Source organism: Mustela putorius, unplaced genomic scaffold, assembly GCF_011764305.1.
Source record: "Mustela putorius furo isolate JIRA1106 unplaced genomic scaffold, ASM1176430v1.1 tig00537227_pilon_pilon_pilon, whole genome shotgun sequence".
Taxonomy (NCBI): domain Eukaryota; kingdom Metazoa; phylum Chordata; class Mammalia; order Carnivora; family Mustelidae; genus Mustela; species Mustela putorius.
Genome location: NW_025422368.1, coordinates 44,706,040 through 44,723,663, shown reverse-complemented (window position 1 = coordinate 44,723,663; position 17,624 = coordinate 44,706,040). Strand labels below are relative to the sequence as shown.

General features: G+C 37.0%; 1 protein-coding gene across 2 annotated transcripts in view; it reads left to right on the top strand.

The window, feature by feature from the left end:
• Nucleotides 1–17,624, top strand: part of PTPRB (protein tyrosine phosphatase receptor type B) — a 116,017-nt gene that overhangs the window by 49,338 nt on the left and 49,055 nt on the right. For both annotated transcript variants that reach the window (XM_004752439.3, XM_045072848.1), the window contains 5 exons: nucleotides 338–598; nucleotides 4,992–5,258; nucleotides 8,974–9,237; nucleotides 16,307–16,570; nucleotides 17,107–17,370. In XM_004752439.3, coding sequence (XP_004752496.1) covers nucleotides 338–598; nucleotides 4,992–5,258; nucleotides 8,974–9,237; nucleotides 16,307–16,570; nucleotides 17,107–17,370 — 1,320 coding nt within the window. The remainder of the gene's footprint in view (nucleotides 1–337; nucleotides 599–4,991; nucleotides 5,259–8,973; nucleotides 9,238–16,306; nucleotides 16,571–17,106; nucleotides 17,371–17,624) is intronic.

Genomic DNA, 17,624 nt, shown 5'->3' with positions numbered 1-17,624 from the left:
GAATCCTCCTTTCTGGATAGGTTATATAAACAAAATTTGGTATGCCTGGCTGACTCGGTCAGTGAAGCATGCAACTCTTGACCTCTTGGCTGTGAGTTCAAGCCCCATGTTGGGTGTGAGAGATTACTTAAAAGTAAAATCTTTTAAACAAACACACACACAATTTTTGAGATTAATCACCACCCCCCCCCCCCCCCCCCCCCCCACCGAGAGCTCCTACACTTTCAGAAAAGAAATGCTGAACTGGAACACTCCTGTGGTTGGAAGAGCTCTCTAAGAAATTCTTGAGTGTTTCTGAGGCAAGTCAATGACGCAGTCTCCATTGCTTTTTCCTTAGTCCCCCTGGCTGTCCTCCAACTTCGTGTCAAACATGCCAATGAAACCTCTTTGGGTATCATGTGGCAAACCCCTGTAGCAGAATGGGAGAAATACATCATTTCACTAGCTGACAGAGACCTCTTACTCATCCACAAGTCGCTCCCCAAAGATGCCAAAGAATTCACTTTTACTGACCTGGTGCCTGGACGAAAATATGTAGCTACAGTCACCAGTATTAGTGGAGACTTAAAAAATTCATCTTCAACTAAAGGAAGAACAGGTAATTTTTTTTATAAGTTTTAAACTTTAAAAAGTATCCTGACTACTGAATTGTTTAATGTTTGAATTACAAATGTTCACTGAATGCCTATTATGTACTGGTCATTGTTTTATGAATGTTTCCTATTGTTTGTTTTCTATTACACTATTTCAACTCTTGGTAGTTGTTTTATTTGTTTTTTAATTTGTTTGGTTTTATTTTGAAATGGAAGCTGAGAACAACTTTTCCAAGGATATTTTGCTGCAAAAGAAAGCAGAGAAGTAGAGCATGATCTGAAAGAGAAGGTCTGTTTGAAAGGAGGATTTTATTTAAGGATAGAAGAAATAACAAGTTTTATGCTGATAGGAATGTTCTAGAAGAGAAAGAAATGGTGATAATATAAAGAGAGAGGAAGAATGGCTGTACTTATTCTATGAGTAAGCAAGCTGTGGGATCTAGAGCACAAGTAAAGAAATTGGCTTTAGAAAAGAACATAAGTAGTTTAACTTTAGGATCAGATGGAAGAAAAAAGTATTGGATGAATATACCAGTAAGTAGATATAGTGGTGGCAATTAATTCTTTGATAGTTCTCTTCTTCTCTCAGAAATAGGAAGCAAAATCATCATCAAAGACTCCCTTTTTCCAATTTATATATTATTGTTCTGTATTTTATTTCTCTCTCCCCACAAAAAATGACCACTTATCTTCTCATCTTCCCTTCCTGTATCTCACAAGTTCCATTTGAGATTACATTCCTTCATTTTGGAGAACAGTCTTCAAATTTCTTTCTTTCTTTCTTTCTTTCTTTTTTTTAAAGGATTTTATTTATTTTTTGAGAGAGAGAGAGAGCAATCATGAATGGAGGGGGGCAGAGGGAGACAGAGCCTGATGAGCAGGGGGCCCGATGTGGAGTTTGGTCCCAGAACTCCAGGATCATGAGGGTCATAAGCAGACACTTAACCAACTGAGCTACCCAGGTGCCTCCAAATGTCTTTATTAGAGTTTTTAGGGATGAACTCTTTACACTTTTGTTTTTCTGTGTATGTCTTTATATAGCTTTCAAACTTGAAAGATATTTTCTCTGTGTTACAACTCTATTTTGAAAGTTATTTTCAAAAAAAAAAAAAAGAAAGGAAGAAAGTAAGTTATTTTCTCTCACTGAAGATATTATTTTCTCACATTGAAGATATTGTTGTCTATCTGGCATTTATTCTTGCTGTTGAAAAGTCAGACATCAGTCTAATTTCTGTTTCTCTCTGGGTAGTCTGTTTACTATGACTGCTTTTAAGATTTACTCTTTGCCTTTAGTGCTCTGTTGTTTACAGTGATAACCTAGACATAGATGCCTCTATCTTGGTTGAGATCATGATGATTTCTGTACTTGTAGATTAGTATCTTTCATCAACCCTGGAAATTCTCAGCCATTAGTTCTTTGACATTACCTCTCACCTTTCTCCAGTCCTTTTCTATTCTCCTTCTAGTAGTCTAGAATATATATTCATATATATTCATGTTTTCCTTGTATTTGCTCTCTGGGCTATAGTCTGAATAATTTCCTCATCCCTGTGTTTTAGCTCCCAAATTCTTTTCTTAGCTCTGTCTAATCTTTTTTAAATCCATCCATTGAGTTTTAAATTTTACTTGCTTATTTCTTCACTTTTAAACATTCTTTTTGGCTCTTTTTCCAAATCAGTTTTGTGCTCTGTTGCTCTTTAGTCATATTTCCATTATCTTCCTTTATTGCCATTAGCAAATAAACCATTTTTATTTTAACTTCTATATCTGATAACCATAATATCTAAAATCTTCAGAAGTTCAATCCTGTTGTCTATTGAGTTTGCTGCCTTTTGCTCATGGTGCTTTACTTCCTTAGGTGTGTGTGATTTTTCACTGTAAACTCATATATCTTGGAAACTTACTCTGTGGGAATTCTTTGAGACCTTGTTTACAGATGGGTTTTAGAAAGAATTTTCTTTTCATTTGATTCTTTGAGGTGCACAGGACTGCTATCAACCCAGACCTATTTTAATCTAAACTGTCAACTTAGAGGTTTTCTGATCACCCAGTTTTATGAATTAAGGTTGCAAACTCACTGAAACTGTTCTAGGGTTATGAATTCTCAGTGATAATTATTTTTCTCCACCCAGTGCCAAGGATGCTGGGGCAATATGAGGAGCAGAGAGGGAATATTTATTTCATTTACACTTAGAATGTAACCTTTCAGGATCCAATGATATGCAGGGTCACCTATGAGGTTTCTTAGTTTGGGAAAGTCCTACACTTTACCTCCAATTTCACAGATCAAAGTTTTAATTTGTATTTGAAAGATGCCCTTAAGATGAAAGTATGCTTCAGTGAACTGGTTACCTATCTTTTTAGTCTCTGAGAATTCCTTACATTCTTGACAACTCACTCATATATTTACATTTTTATATTTTATCCAACACATGTAGTTGTGTTTATTGGGGTATGCAGCCCACTATACTGTAGGAACTGGAAGTCCAAGACACTCTTTTAGTCTTAAGATCATTTTTATCATTCCCGACATTCACATTGCTGAGTTTTGTTTGGTTTTTTAACCATTCCAATAAGCATGTAGTGGTATCTTATGTAGTTTTAATTTACCTTTCACTAGTTCCTAATAGTTTTTAGCAACTTTTCACATGCTTATTTACCATTCATTTATCCTCTTTAGGGGAGAACATATTTTCAAATATTTGTTCATTTTTTGGTGGGGTTGTTTGTTTTTATCATTGAATTTTGAAAATTCTTCATATTTCAGTTATTAGTTCATTGTCAGAAATGTGTGTTGAAATGCTTTCTATCAGACTGTGGCTTGTCTTATGATTAATTTATTTGTGTATTTTGCAGATCATGGGTTTTTAATTCTGGTGTCCAATTCATCAGTTTTTTTCTTTCAGAGACTATGCTTTTGGTGTCATATTGAAGAAATCTTTGCCTTACATGATATCACAAAAGATTGTCCCTTAAAACTTTTATAATTTTAGGTTTTCTATTGAGGTGCATAATCCGTCTTGAGTTCATTTCTATATGTCTGTGAGATTTGGGTTAAGGTTTATTTCTTTGTATATGGACGACTAATAATTCCAGCCCTATTTGTTGAAGAAAACTATTCTTCCTCCACAAAATTGCTCTGTAAAAAACCAACTGACTCTATATATGTTGGTCTATTTCTGGATTCTGATTTCTGTTCCATCGATCTATGTGTTTATCTTTTTGCCAGTATCAGACTGCCTTCATTATTGTAGCTTTCTAGTAAGTCTTGAGATCAGATGTTGTACTCCTCCAACTTTGTTCTTCTTTTTCCAAATTATTTCCATATTAATTCCTTTGCTTTCCATGTGAAATTTAGAATGAAAATTGAATTTTCTGATCCCTGTACAGTAGTGTCTTTTTAATGAGTGTATTTGTATCTTAATCCAAAAGTCAACAATTTCTGAGAAGGATTGTGCCAAGGTCCCAATCCTTTTAATTACCATAATTCAGGGAAGAAGCACAAAGAAGATATAACTGATCGAGTACCAGCTTCAAGATCTATGTAAGAGATTTTTTTAATGGATAGATTAGAAATCACAATAGTTGCTAATTAGGAAAAGGACACAGGCTCACAGTTTTAGGCAGATCAGGCTTTGGACTCTGGATAACTATTTGTTAGCACTCTGATAATAGATAGGCTAAGTTATTTACATCATATGGTCTTCTAAAGAAAAATAACAAAGTCAAATTTATAGACTTTTGAATGAGTTTCAAATAATATAATTTCTAAAAACCATTGAGTCCATAACTGGCACATAGTTATCACTCATTTATCCTTACTAGTTGTTATGGTTATCACTATTATTATTATTACTATTCTTATAGGATAATATAATGTATACTATTGTAACATCTTCCTGTATAATAATAATGGTGCTCTTGAGAATGTGCCAAAGAATTAATCAGTTTTCTAAACTACAACCTAATCATCAGGTGGAAGGGATTTCCCAATACCACCCCGTAACAACCATCAGCTCAGGTAGGTAATGAGGCTCTCAGTTCTCATGGGATAATGACAGATAAAATCCCATAAAGTAAACAATATTAAAAAATATCATTCTTTTATTATTGAAAATGTAAGTTCAAAACTAGTTAATAGGTAAGCATCATCTCATCCGTGGATCTGAAGCAATTTTGATTTCCCATATAAGCAGCTTCTATATGGGAGTAGTTTGCCATATGCCACAGGAAATAGAGTTGAGAATCTATAGCAAAAAAAAAAATAGATATATTTTTAGCATCTTTAAGACTGTCTCTACTTTTGACCCATTTTGCTATACTTCTTTAGGGTGACTAAATGTTATCTGTGTTGTTGTTGTTTTTTTTTCCTTCTTCTCTTTGTCTACTGTGTTCCAGTGCCTGCCCAAGTGACTGGCTTGTATGTGGCCAACCAAGGAACAACCAGCAGTCTGTTTACTAACTGGACCCACGCCCTGGGAGACATAGAATTCTACCAAGTCTTACTGATCCATGAAAATGTGGTCATCAAAAATGAAAGTGTCTCCAGTGAGACCAGCAGATACAGCTTCCACTCCCTCAAATCAGGCAGCCTCTACTCTGTGGTGGTAACAACAGTAAGCGGTGGGATCTCATCCCGACAAGTGGTGGTAGAGGGAAGAACCGGTAAGAAGAGCACATGGAAACTCCAGAGTATATTCTAGGATATATACTATTGAAGCACCCTAAAAACAGATCCAGTTTTGACTTTTCTAGAAACCAGGTTTCAATACCAACCATCCATATATGTTGCTCTCCTAGGAATGGAAATTGAGGGTTGAATGAGAGTAGGTAGAATAAATTCTGAATTTTCTAAAATCTCCCATAAAGGAGTCAGAACTTCTAGAAAAACTGTTGTGGTAACCTAGTAGTCATTTGACACCTAGGCTTATCCCCTCATTCAGTTGATGATTTCTTTAATGTTTATGTCCCAGTTAAGATAAACAAGAAGTGAGAGTTTTTTAAAAAAGTATATTCCACTCCCTTTCCTATTTTTGTTTCAAGACATAGTAAGGAAATGATCTCCAATTTCTGTGGTCCAAAGTGGAGTTAATAAAATCCCCAAATCACATATATTTTCAGAAGCAACATTAAACAAGTTAATACTATAACCACCTAAACAATGTTTCCTGACCTTGAAGAGATCACAGTCACCAATGGGTCAAAGAGCCAATTCAACAAATAAGTGGTATACAGTTACCTGTGTCAGACAGGGCTGGCACCAAAGAAGGAAATATAATTTTCTATACAAGACCAAGAAAGAATATAAATAGACAGTATAAATTTATGTTCCAGTTTCTTAGAAAGAAAAAAATTAAATTCATTTGATAGAAGCTTTGATAATTATTAATTAACTCAGAATCAGGTCAGTGAATTTGCCTACTTAATTCTATATGATTATAAGTTGGATTTCAGGCTTCTTTTGTATTTCTGATGCTCGGATATTGATGCTTAGATTCTATCAGCTGCAGATATCATAGATATGTCCCTTTTTAAAAATCATGAATCTTATCTACTTAATGAACCCAAGGAACATTAACTTCATTAGCTCTCCCAGAAATGCAACTAAGTCATTGAAAAGATATTTCATAGTTTTGGTAGAAATTCACTGAGATGTGCCATTTTTCTCATTCTGTGGCAGCCGACATTATTATCTACATCCTTCTTCCTGATACCTTCCTTCTTTTTCAGTACTTCTGGGCACCAGCCATTGGTGTAGTGTCACTGAGAGTGGGGGAAAAGCTAAGCTTGGGAATCAGAGGACCTAGATTCTGGCTCTAGCTCTGCCATTAGCTTACATCTTGAAGCCTCCAGCTTCTAATCCATCCCTGATAATACACCACAATGTATCTCTGTTGGAGTGAGGAAGGAGAAATAACAAGAAAGCTAAGGAGAGGGTTGAGAAGGGCCTTGCACCCATTTCCCAGTGAGTTGCAGTTGTATTAGTCAGATCAGACTGACTTATTTCCTGCTTATCCAACGGGACAGCATGGAGATTCCAGATTAGACAGCTCTGGGGTTGGTTCTTTCCCGAGCAGTAAGTCAGGGATCCAGGCTTCTACCATCTCCTTCCTTCCTCTAGGTCCTCAGAACTCTGTCCATTTCCCCAGAGACTAGAGGTCATGGAGTGGGGGAAGATGACCAGACCCGAAAGTAGACACATCACTTCCCCCGCCACATTCCACTGGCAGGAACACAGTTAAATGGCTACATTTCACTGCCGGGGAGACTGGGAAATGTAGCCTAGTGTGTGTCCAAGAGGAAAAGGAAATAGTTTGCTTAACAACTAGTCAGATTCCGCCCCACAAGTTAATTCCCAAATTTTAAAATACGTCAAGGGCTTTCCAACTTACTGTGATACGCTAACATAGTTTGGCTGCCAATACCACTTGAAATGAGTGAGCTTTGTTTTTATGCCTCTATTTTAATTGTAGCAGAGGTATCAGTATTTGATTCACAGTATATAAAAGTATAAGGATACAAAAATAAGACAGTTCTTTGAAGAATGATCATAGGATTTTGAGGAGAGGGCAAAATATGAGTAAATATAAGCAAAAGTTATTTTATTCAAACACATTAAGAGTGCAGACATTATCATGAGAAAAGGGGGAAATGGGATACTACTATAGAAACACAGTAATTAGAGATTTTGAAAGGTGCCTGGGTTAGTAAATTTTGTATGTGGTTAATTGTAAAACATTCAACGGCTAAAGCCTTGATAATCATGGCCATCTACTCAAACTGCTGAAATGTTGGTCAGTTCCGAAATAACTGAAAGGTTTTGAAAGGTTTTCTTACTCACTTCAATTTCCAGAGTTGAAACATATAAATAAGCCCTCCCAGTCTAGAGAAGGTGGCAAAATATTTAAAGTTAAAGATATCAGATATGCTTAACAAATCTAGTTCCAACCTGGGAAAATGCGGGTTCTAAAGGAAGAACAAATTTTATATCTGTTTTCTTGTAACCATGAATTTATATTTTTGACAAAACATTTGATAATTGTATCTTTTCTAATAAAATGTTAGTAGTTGCAAATATTTCTAGCACTTTTGAAAAACAAACATAATTCTACTGAGAGCAACCAACGGATGTCCAGATTGTTAAAGAAAGGGAAGGAAAGGAGGAAGGGAGGGAGAGAGGAAGACATCAGTATAGAACTATTAAGGCTAAAAGATTCCACTTTATGTCTAGGAAATGTTTATAGACATAGAACAGCATTTGCAGAGCTGCTCCGTATGGTGCTATTTATAATTTTTGGTGATGGACAAGTGCCTGTAAGTGTAAAGAAGACTTTGAGGCTTAAATCACAAAATCAGAGTGTATTAGATTAGAAGGGTTCTCAGAGGTCATCTAGCTGGATCCTGTCCATTGTACGAGAGGTAGGGATATTGACAATTATATGAAAATATTTAGCTGCAGCAGTGAGCCAGCAAGGAAAATAGTAGTGCATTCACATACTCTACAGGATTTTATTCTGATATTTATTGCTGGCAATACCATCTACTATATACTTATTTCTGGTACATACATAACTACTACTCAATACCACAATGATTAATTTGCATACTGCCTCTAGCCAAGAAGCTCCTTGAAGGCATCCACATCTTTTCCATTTTTGTATCTGTGGCAAATGGTAGGTTCTCCATAAATGTCTGTGGCACTAAACACCAATTAAAATAAGCAAACGATAGTGGCCACTATCCCCACAATAGTTCCTTCTGCCCACTGTTGGGTCAATCTCCAGATTTGTTGTTTTCAAGACAGGCTTTTAGGTTTATTTCTTGCCACTAGAGGGCAGGAAATGCTTTATAAAGGGCAGATGCAATGCCTCTCCTGTGTTATTAGACTCCCCAGGAATAAATAACTTCATCACAAGAAAATCAAAGCTAAGCCAAAGTCTAAGCTCTTTAGAAATGTATGGTGTTCTTCATCTTTCCCTTCAAACATCTTTGCTTATTGATGAGTTTGGTTCGAGCTGATTCATTTGGATTGTTACGTTTGTTCCTTTTCCTGCTGAGGAAACCTCCTGACACATTCACATAAATATGCCTCCACTTAAAATACTTTGCAAACAGCAAGACCATAAAAATGCAGTAGTAGCATCCCTGTATTTATAAGGCACCCAAAAGACCTTCTTGCATTTTTATTTCTATTAGCCTTGTTGATCCCAAAACCCTCAGCTTCCAGAAGCTAAGGGGAAACCCTCACATGTCTTTGACCTCTTAGGTAATCAGACGAGATCTCCTGAGTCCACACTGTTTTTGCTGACCGCGGTCGATGACTCCAGACTTTTGACTGTGCTTTCTTTTTTCAAATGTTCTCCCCCCTTTTAAATTCCAGTCCCTTCCAGTGTGAGTGGAGTGACAGTAAACAATTCTGGTCGCAATGACTACCTGAGCATTTCCTGGCTGCCAGCTCCAGGAGACGTGGATAACTATGTGGTGACGCTCTCTCATGGCAGCAGGGTCGTTCAGTCCCTCGTTATTGCCAAGTCTGTAAGCGATTGTTCCTTCAGCTCCCTTACTCCGGGCCGCCTCTACAATGTGACCGTAACTACAAGGAGCGGCAAGTATGAAAACCATTCCTTCAGCCAGGAGCGAACAGGTAAGGCTCTCAGGAGAGCCAGGCTCTGTAAGAAGGGGCTAGCTAGGGGCACTTGGGTGGCTCCATCGTTTAAGCCTCTGCCTTCGGCTCAGGTGATGATCTCATGATCCTGGGATCAAGTCCCGCATCAGGCTCCTTGCTCGGAGGGGAGCCTGCTTCTCCCTCTCTGTCTGCCCCTCCCCACTGCTTGTGTGTGCCGTGCTCTCTCTCTCTTTCTCTCTCTCAAATAAATCAGTCAAATCTTAAAAAAAAAAAAAAAAAGAAAGAAAGAAAGAAAGAAAAAGGAAGTGGCTATCTATATGGCTCAAGGCAACAGATCTGCAACAATTCTGTAATGATAGGATTAAAGGTCGTTGAGATCACAGAATTGTGACAGTCTTCAAATTTTGACCCTAGAAACTCCTTATGTGAGCACATGTTTCCTTTAAAGTGAGATGAACACTACTTTCATGGCTAGAATTCATATTATATTCAAATATAGTAACAAGTATTTGCTGTTTGGGGAGTACTTTTTGGTTGCTAGACACTGACTTTATGTATGTTAACTAACTTAATTCTTGCAATTTCCTTATGGAGATCACTGTCATTATTCCCACTTTGCAGATCAGGTTCAGGGAGGCTAAAAAATAAGTTGCTCAACTGTTTAACTTGTTAAATGAGCCAGTTCGTTTCTGTATTTTAACCCAGTTCTGAATGGCTCTGTAACCAATGAAGTTCTCTGCCCTAAAATCCTTCCTGAAATATCTATTTGGTCAAAGTCCACTATTCATTCTTTTTCACACAAGGTGAAAAAACATGAACATTTTTTGTTCTGGGACCAGGAGCAAAATCCTAGCAAAGGCAATGAATGTTAGGTCTTGGATGTTCTGTAAAGAACTCAATTTAGATGGCTACCATTTTCCCAATGTACTTACACTTTTGGGGTTTACAGCTGAGATTTCCGCTGAAGGTCAACATTAATATTTTGTCAAGCCTCTCCTGCTGAGTTATGGGTTGATATTTGCATTTAAAAATGTCAGGGTTTCTTTGACAAGGCAGTCAAGACTACTCAACGTAGAAAGGACAGTCTTTTCAATAAATGTACTGAGATAACTGGCTGTGCACACATAAAAGAATTAAACTGGATCTCTCTCTGATACCATTCACAAAAATTAACTCAAAATAAATTAAGTTCATTTGTTTGTGAAATGAATTAAAGTTTAATGTAAGACCTGAAAATATGAAATTCCTACAAGAAAATATAGGGTCTTGGTGGCGATTTTTTGGATATGACATATAAAGCATAAGCAAAAAAAAAAAATCAAAGACAAGCAACTGGGACTACATCAAAACAAAAAGATTCTGCGCAGCAAAAGAAACCATCAGCAAAGTGAAGAAACAACCTATGGATTGGGAAAAATATTTGCATGGTACCTGATAATGGGTTAATACCCAAACTTGTGGTTAATATCTAAAATACAAACAACTCATACAATTCAATAGCAAAAAAGTAAATAACCTTATTAAAAATGGGTAAAGGACCTGTATAGTCATTTTCTAAAGTAAATATACGTAGGGTGCCTGGGTGGCTCAGTGGGTTAAGCCTCTGCCTTCAGCTCAGGTCATGATCTTGGGGTCCTGGGATCGAGCCCCACATCAGGCTCTCTGCTCAGCAGGGAGCTTGCTTCCCCCCACCCCCGCTCTCTCAGGCTGCCTCTCTGCCTACTTGTGATCTCCCTCTCTCTGTGTCAAATAAATAAATGAAACCTTAAAAAAAAAAAAAAAAAGAAGATATACAAAAGGCCAACAAGCAAATGAAAAGATGGTGAACATCACTAGTCATTAGGAAAATGCAAGTTAAAACCACAATGTGATATCTCCTTTTGGCTGTTAGAATGGCCATCATCAAAAGACAAGAGGTAATGAATGCTGACATTGACATGGAGAAAAGGCAACCCTTGTGCTCTGTTGGGGGTGTAAACTGGTATAGCTACTGTGGAAAACAGTATGGAAGATCCTCAAAAAATTAAAAAATACCCCATGATCCAAACATTTCACTTCTGGGATTATATCCAAAAGAAACAAAAGCACTAGCTCAAAAAAAATATCTGCACCCTTGTGTTCATAGCAGCATTATTTACAACAGCCAAGATATGGAAACAATCTGAGTGTTCTGTCCATGGATGAATGGATAAAGAAGTGGTATATCAGGGCACCTGGTGGCTCAGTGGGTTAAAGCCCCTGCCTTTGTCTCAGGTCATGATCCCAGGGTCCTGGGATCGAGCTCCGCATCAGGGAGCCTGCTTCTTCCTCTCTCTCTCTCTGCCTGCCTCTCTGCCTACTGTGATCTCTGTCTGTCAAATAAATTAAAAAATCTTAAAAAAAAAAAAAAAAAGAAGTGGTATATCTATGCAATGGAATAGTATTCAGCCATAAAAATTAGGAAATCCTACACTTTGCTCCAACCTGCATGGATCTTAAAGGTTTTATGCTAAGTGAAATAAGTCAAAAAGAAAAGACAAATACTCAATGACCTGACTTGTATGTAGAATCTAAAACTAAAGCAAAGGCAAACTAATAGGAAAAGACAGAGGCAGAGAGTGGGGGAAGGAGGAACTGGAGGAAGATGGTCAACAGGTACAAAGTTCTAGCTATATGATAAATAAGTGCTAGTGATGTAATGTGCCCCATGATGTCAATACATAAGAAAGTTCTTAAGAGGTTAAATCATAAGAGTTATCATCATATTAAGAACATTTTCCTCCTTTTTTCTTTTCTTCACTCTTTTCTCTTAATTATGTCTGTATGAATGGATGGATGTTGGCTGAACCAAATGTGGCAATCATTTCATAATATATATAAATGAAACCATCATGCTATATGCCTTAAATTTATACAGTGATATAAGGCAATTACTTCTCAATAAAACTAGAAAAAATAATAACAAAAAAGAAATTAAAAGAAATACTATAAAAAATGAATTTGTCAAATTTCCAAAACCAAAGTGTATTCACCCTCACCTAAACTGAAAATTTCAAAATCACTTTTGACACATGTTATCCTTTGCTAGGATCTTCTCATTGACCTCCCACAAAATTTTTCACTGATATGTCTTTATTTTGCTTTTCTTGCCAATAACCAGGACAGAGGTTCTTATTACTTAAATTTATAATGGGTCTCCTATCTTTCTGCTCTAGCCACTTAATTCCATCATGATTAGTTTTCATAGCTGAGTCATGTGTCCCTCTAAGTTCCCATTGATGTTTTTCTAGGAGACATTTACTATTCGTTGCAGTCATCTGCATCTCTCCCTCTGTGGTTGCTTGACGACAGGAACCAAATCCTTTTTGTGTTTCTCTCTATACCTGGCCCATATAAGCACCCATGATTTTATTGTTGCTGAACGCAAGAATTAGCCAATCATCTTCTGGACTCAAAGACCTTATAAAAACCTAAAACTATGTTATTTTTTCCAGAGGACCAAGGCAATTGACATCATCCTATTACCTAGCACAGGGTCTGGAATCCAATAAGCACTCAATAAATGTTCACTGAATTAATAATCAGAAATCACTTAGATCAGCAGTTTTTAGCTAGTGCTCTATGGATAGATGTTAAGAATGTCATAACCCCCAAAACTGTCCATGAAGTTATTGCAGATAAGAAAGGTATGTGTGTTTCTTTTTGGAGTGAGTGGGTAGCTCCTATGAGATTCTCAAAGTCTCGTTGACTTCAAAAAGTTTAAAAACCATTGATTTACATTAATACAGCATGCTAACATTGAAAGTGTTCATGGATTGATCTAATCCCATCTCATTGGTAGATCAAGTCCCAGAGAGAAACTTAGCTCTTCCAAGCCCACATGGCTGACCAGTAATCAACCTCACCTAGTTCCAGTACTATTTCCATTACATCATGCTATTTCTGAAAGCACTGGTCAGGGATATAAAAAACTATTCCCTACCCTCAAATGATTTAAGATCTAATTATACTGATAATCATAATAATGCCTGAGATCTGAAAAGTAGATTTCCATTTGGGAAGCAGCCTTATGTCAGTGTCTTATGTTGATCAACTTGGAACCTAAAAATACCAGAATCAAAGGATATGTAATCCTGCTAACCCCTTACTTCTCCTCTACGTCAACTCATGAATGTTTCCTATCTATCTGACCTTGATACTGCAAGCCTTTTGTCAAGATTGTTTTTAAATGGAAGAAAAATGATCCTCTATTCAAAGCACCTTCTTGACTCTGTACCAGCATGAACTTGGATTTGACGCATGACTAATCAAGACAATCCATTGCCCCCGATATCAGTTTAACTATAGAGTTGTGTCTGAGATGCTGTCTTGTTGATTTTAGCTGATTGTGTCAAAGCCCTTTTCCCTTTCTAATGCTTTTGTTCTACGTTTTGGGTGAAAATATCAATATTTCTAATTCTGTATCACATCATCTCATCATGCAGCAAGGCAGGTCTCACAAATTACCTCCAATTCCACCTGAAGAGCCCCTTATTGACTTAGCATGGTATGTAGTCTGGTTTTTCTTCCTATAATATTTGCTTTGTTTTCAATAAATTGCCTGGGTCTTTGCCTTTTCTTACTCAGTCCATGCATAAAAACTTCAGAATTTCTTTTCCTTTACTCTGTGTTGAATAAATTCTAGCTACATTGTAATTGGTTCCAGTGAATATCTTGAAGAAAGCATACCTGTCCTGGCTCCATTTCTGCAGGCAGATATATTCTAATACAAAAAGTAACCAGTACATGTATGCCAACAAGAGATAATGAAATGCAACTTGCAGATGTAAGAAGTATCTTGGTAAATATGGCTTAGATGCCAAAATATTGAAATTTCTGAGTTATTTCATGCTTTGAAGGAAAGTGGAAGAGAAGTTTAGACACAGGCTTTGTCCAGTTGATTGATCAATTGATAGATTAAGAGAAAAAACACAGGGACACATTATTTATTTGTTTGTATATTTATTGGGGGAACCTCAGGTGCACAAAATTGGATTAATCATAATTCTTGGTTCAAGAAACCATGTTTTGTCACTTTTATTTATTTTTTAGGCTTCCAATTCAATTTAGGCACTTAATTCATTATTTTAATAATTTAATAGGCACATGAGAAACCACTACCCAAAATAACAGCTATGTATAGAAGAATGAAACTCGACTATTCTCTCACACCATGTACAAAGATAAACTCAAAATGGATGAAAGCCCTCAGTATGAGGCAGGAATCTATCAAAATCCTAGAGGAGAACATAGGTAGTAACCTCTTCGATATTGGCCACAGCAACTTCTTTCAAAACACATCTCCAAAGGCAAAGGAAACAAAAGCAAAAATAAACTTTTGGGACTTCATGAAGATCAAAAGCTTCTGCACAGCAAAGGAAAGAGTCAACATAACACAGAGGCAACCTGAAGAAAGGGAGAGAATATTCGAAAATGACACTACAGACAAAGGGCTGATATCCAAGATCTACAAAGAACACCTCAAACGCAACACACACAAAACAGAAAATCACGTCAAAAAATGGGCAGAAGACATGAACAGACACTTCTCCAAAGAAGACATACAAATGGCTAACAGACACATGAAAAAATGTTCATCATCATTAGCCATCCGGGAGATTCTAATCAAAACCACATTGAGATACCACCTTACACCAGTCAGAATGGCCAGAATTAACAAGACAGTAAACAACGTGTGTTGGAAAGGATGTAGAGAAAGGGGAACCCTCTTACACTGTTGGTGGGAATGCAAGTTGGTGCAGGCACTTTGGAAAACAGTGTGGAGATTCCTTAAGAAATTAAAAATAGAGGTTCCCTATGACCCTGCAATTCCACTACTGGGTATTTACCCCAAAGATACTGATGTAGTGAAAAGAAGAGCCATATGTACCCCAATGTTCATAGCAGCAGTGGCCACAGTCGCCAAACTGTGGAAAGAACCAAGATGCCCTTCAGCAGATGAATGGATAAAGATGTGGTCCATATATACTATGGAGTATTATGCCTGTTAGTGGGTATTATGGAGGGCACGTATTGTATGGAGCAATGGATGTGGTGCATAAACAATGAAACTTGGAACACTGAAAAAATAAAATTAAATTAAGATGTTAAAAAAATAAAAAATAAAAGCTAGAACCTTGACAGTAATCTGTATCAAATCATGCAGTTCCCACCCCACCGATTCATCCCACGGTAGCCATCATCTTGACTCCTAGTTTCATCTCTCTTCTTGCCTTTTACCTTGCATGGTTTTAGTATTTATATAGTCCTAAAATTACAGGTTTAAAAAATTTTAGTTGTTCTAAAATTATTTTTAAAGGTTATTTTATGCAGTACGTACTCTCTTAAGACTTTGTTTTTCACTTAATGTTATATTGATAAGATTCACTTATATTTTGTGTTTTGATGTTAAATGCAAAAATCCATATTTTTGCATTTTGAGTTAAAAAGAAATTATGACTGTTATATAATCTCACTGTGTATATATGGTCCATTCATCTTCTCTCCCATGGCCAGGTATCCTGTCTCATACTTGGTCTTGTCAGGTTTTTAAATTTTGCCGACCATATGGTTATAAAATGGTATTTTGCTATGGTCTTGACTTGCATTTCCTTGATCACCAATGATGTTAGACATCTCTTCGTGTACTAACTACATGTTTCCTCTTCTTCCAATTTTCTTTTGGATTGTTTATACTCTTCTTGGTAACTTTTTATCATGTTTTGAGTCACTAAGGTATGTTGGAATTAATATCATCACCATCAATTCACATTAATCAACAGTTATATTTAATTTCCATCTTGTACGTGACATTTTGCAGGTATGCAAAAAACAGAATTAGAATTCATTTCTTGGGCTCTGTTAAAAGATCCATTTAATCACTCCAAGTAGTGTAACAATCTTTCCCCTCTGGAAATGTGTGATCTAAAGGTCTAAAACTTTTCTTTTAAATGCCCACGGAAAAAATCTTCTCACTTACCTTCACCATCCCAGGTTCTCATCTGTGATCAATTACTCCCTTAGACACACTACATCTTCAGCTGTTCTCTGTTCTTTTTTTTTTTTTCAGTGCCTGACAAGGTCCAGGGAGTCAGTATTAGTAACTCAGCCAGGAGTGACTATTTAAAGGTATCCTGGGTGCATGCTACTGGAGACTTTGATCACTATGAAGTCACCATTAAAAACAAAAACAACTTTGTTCAAACCAAAAGCATCCCCAAGAGTGAAAACGAGTGTGTGTTTGTTAAGTTAGTCCCTGGACGGTTGTACAGCGTCACTGTTAGTACAAGAAGTGGACAATATGAAGCCAGTGAACAAGGGAATGGAAGAACAAGTAAGTGGAAAGCTTGTAAAATCTGATGGTTTATTGGGACTTGAAGGTCATCGAGTAAATAAAATATCTGAACCTTGAATTCTCTCTGCTTCCTGAGCAGTGAATTGCATTCCCACTCTCACTTGGAGCTAGTATCAGTCAGCCAACCCATGGCCTATAATTGCAGAATATTTATTGGTAGATAAAAGCAAGCACAGTCGGGAAGCAAGAAGGCCAATTGTCCCATTTTTCTTCCCGGTCCTCCTGCACTGTAGCATTTAAAGTTCTAGATCTTGTTTTATCTTATGATTGAGGTCATAATTCATTTTATAATTATATCCTACCAACGCTTGGCATAGAAGATTTATGTCAGGAAAAAATTAAAATTTTAATAGTTGCTTCCAATTTTTCTCATTTAATTATGCATGAAGTAGTTCAAGTGGTTTATTTGGGGAAGAGAGATGTTTGCCAGTTCCTTGAATGTGATTCATAAATTACTGTGTAGGTAAACTTTGATCAGTCACTTTCCTGAAGTGTCTTGCCATATTCCTCCCTAGTCCCAGAGCCCGTTAGGGATCTAACGTTGCGGAATAGGAGCACTGAGGACCTTCTGGTGACTTGGTCACGAGCTGATGGGGATGTCGACCAATATGAGATCCAGCTGCTCTTCAACGATATGAAAGTATTTCCTCCTTTTCACCTTGTAAATACTGCAACTGAATATCGATTCACCTCCCTGACGCCAGGGCGCCAGTATAAAATTCTTGTCTTGACCATCAGTGGAGAGGTACAGCAGTCAGCCTTCATTGAGGGCTTCACAGGTAATTTGAAATGTGGCTCTTGAACTTGAGTAGATGTGCTGGTGAATTTCGCATGTTGGGTAGCCAGGCATTTGGGTTGAAGATAACAGGGTAAAAGGGAGATGGCAAGAAGTGATGTTATCTTGATGGTGACCGTGATGTTGTCCAAGCTGGATTAACAAAAGTAAAGTACTATGTAGGGTAAGAGAAAAAAGCTTTCAGAGAAATAACATTGGACTAATGTGACTAGCTGGTGCTTGTGAGGCTCACAGATT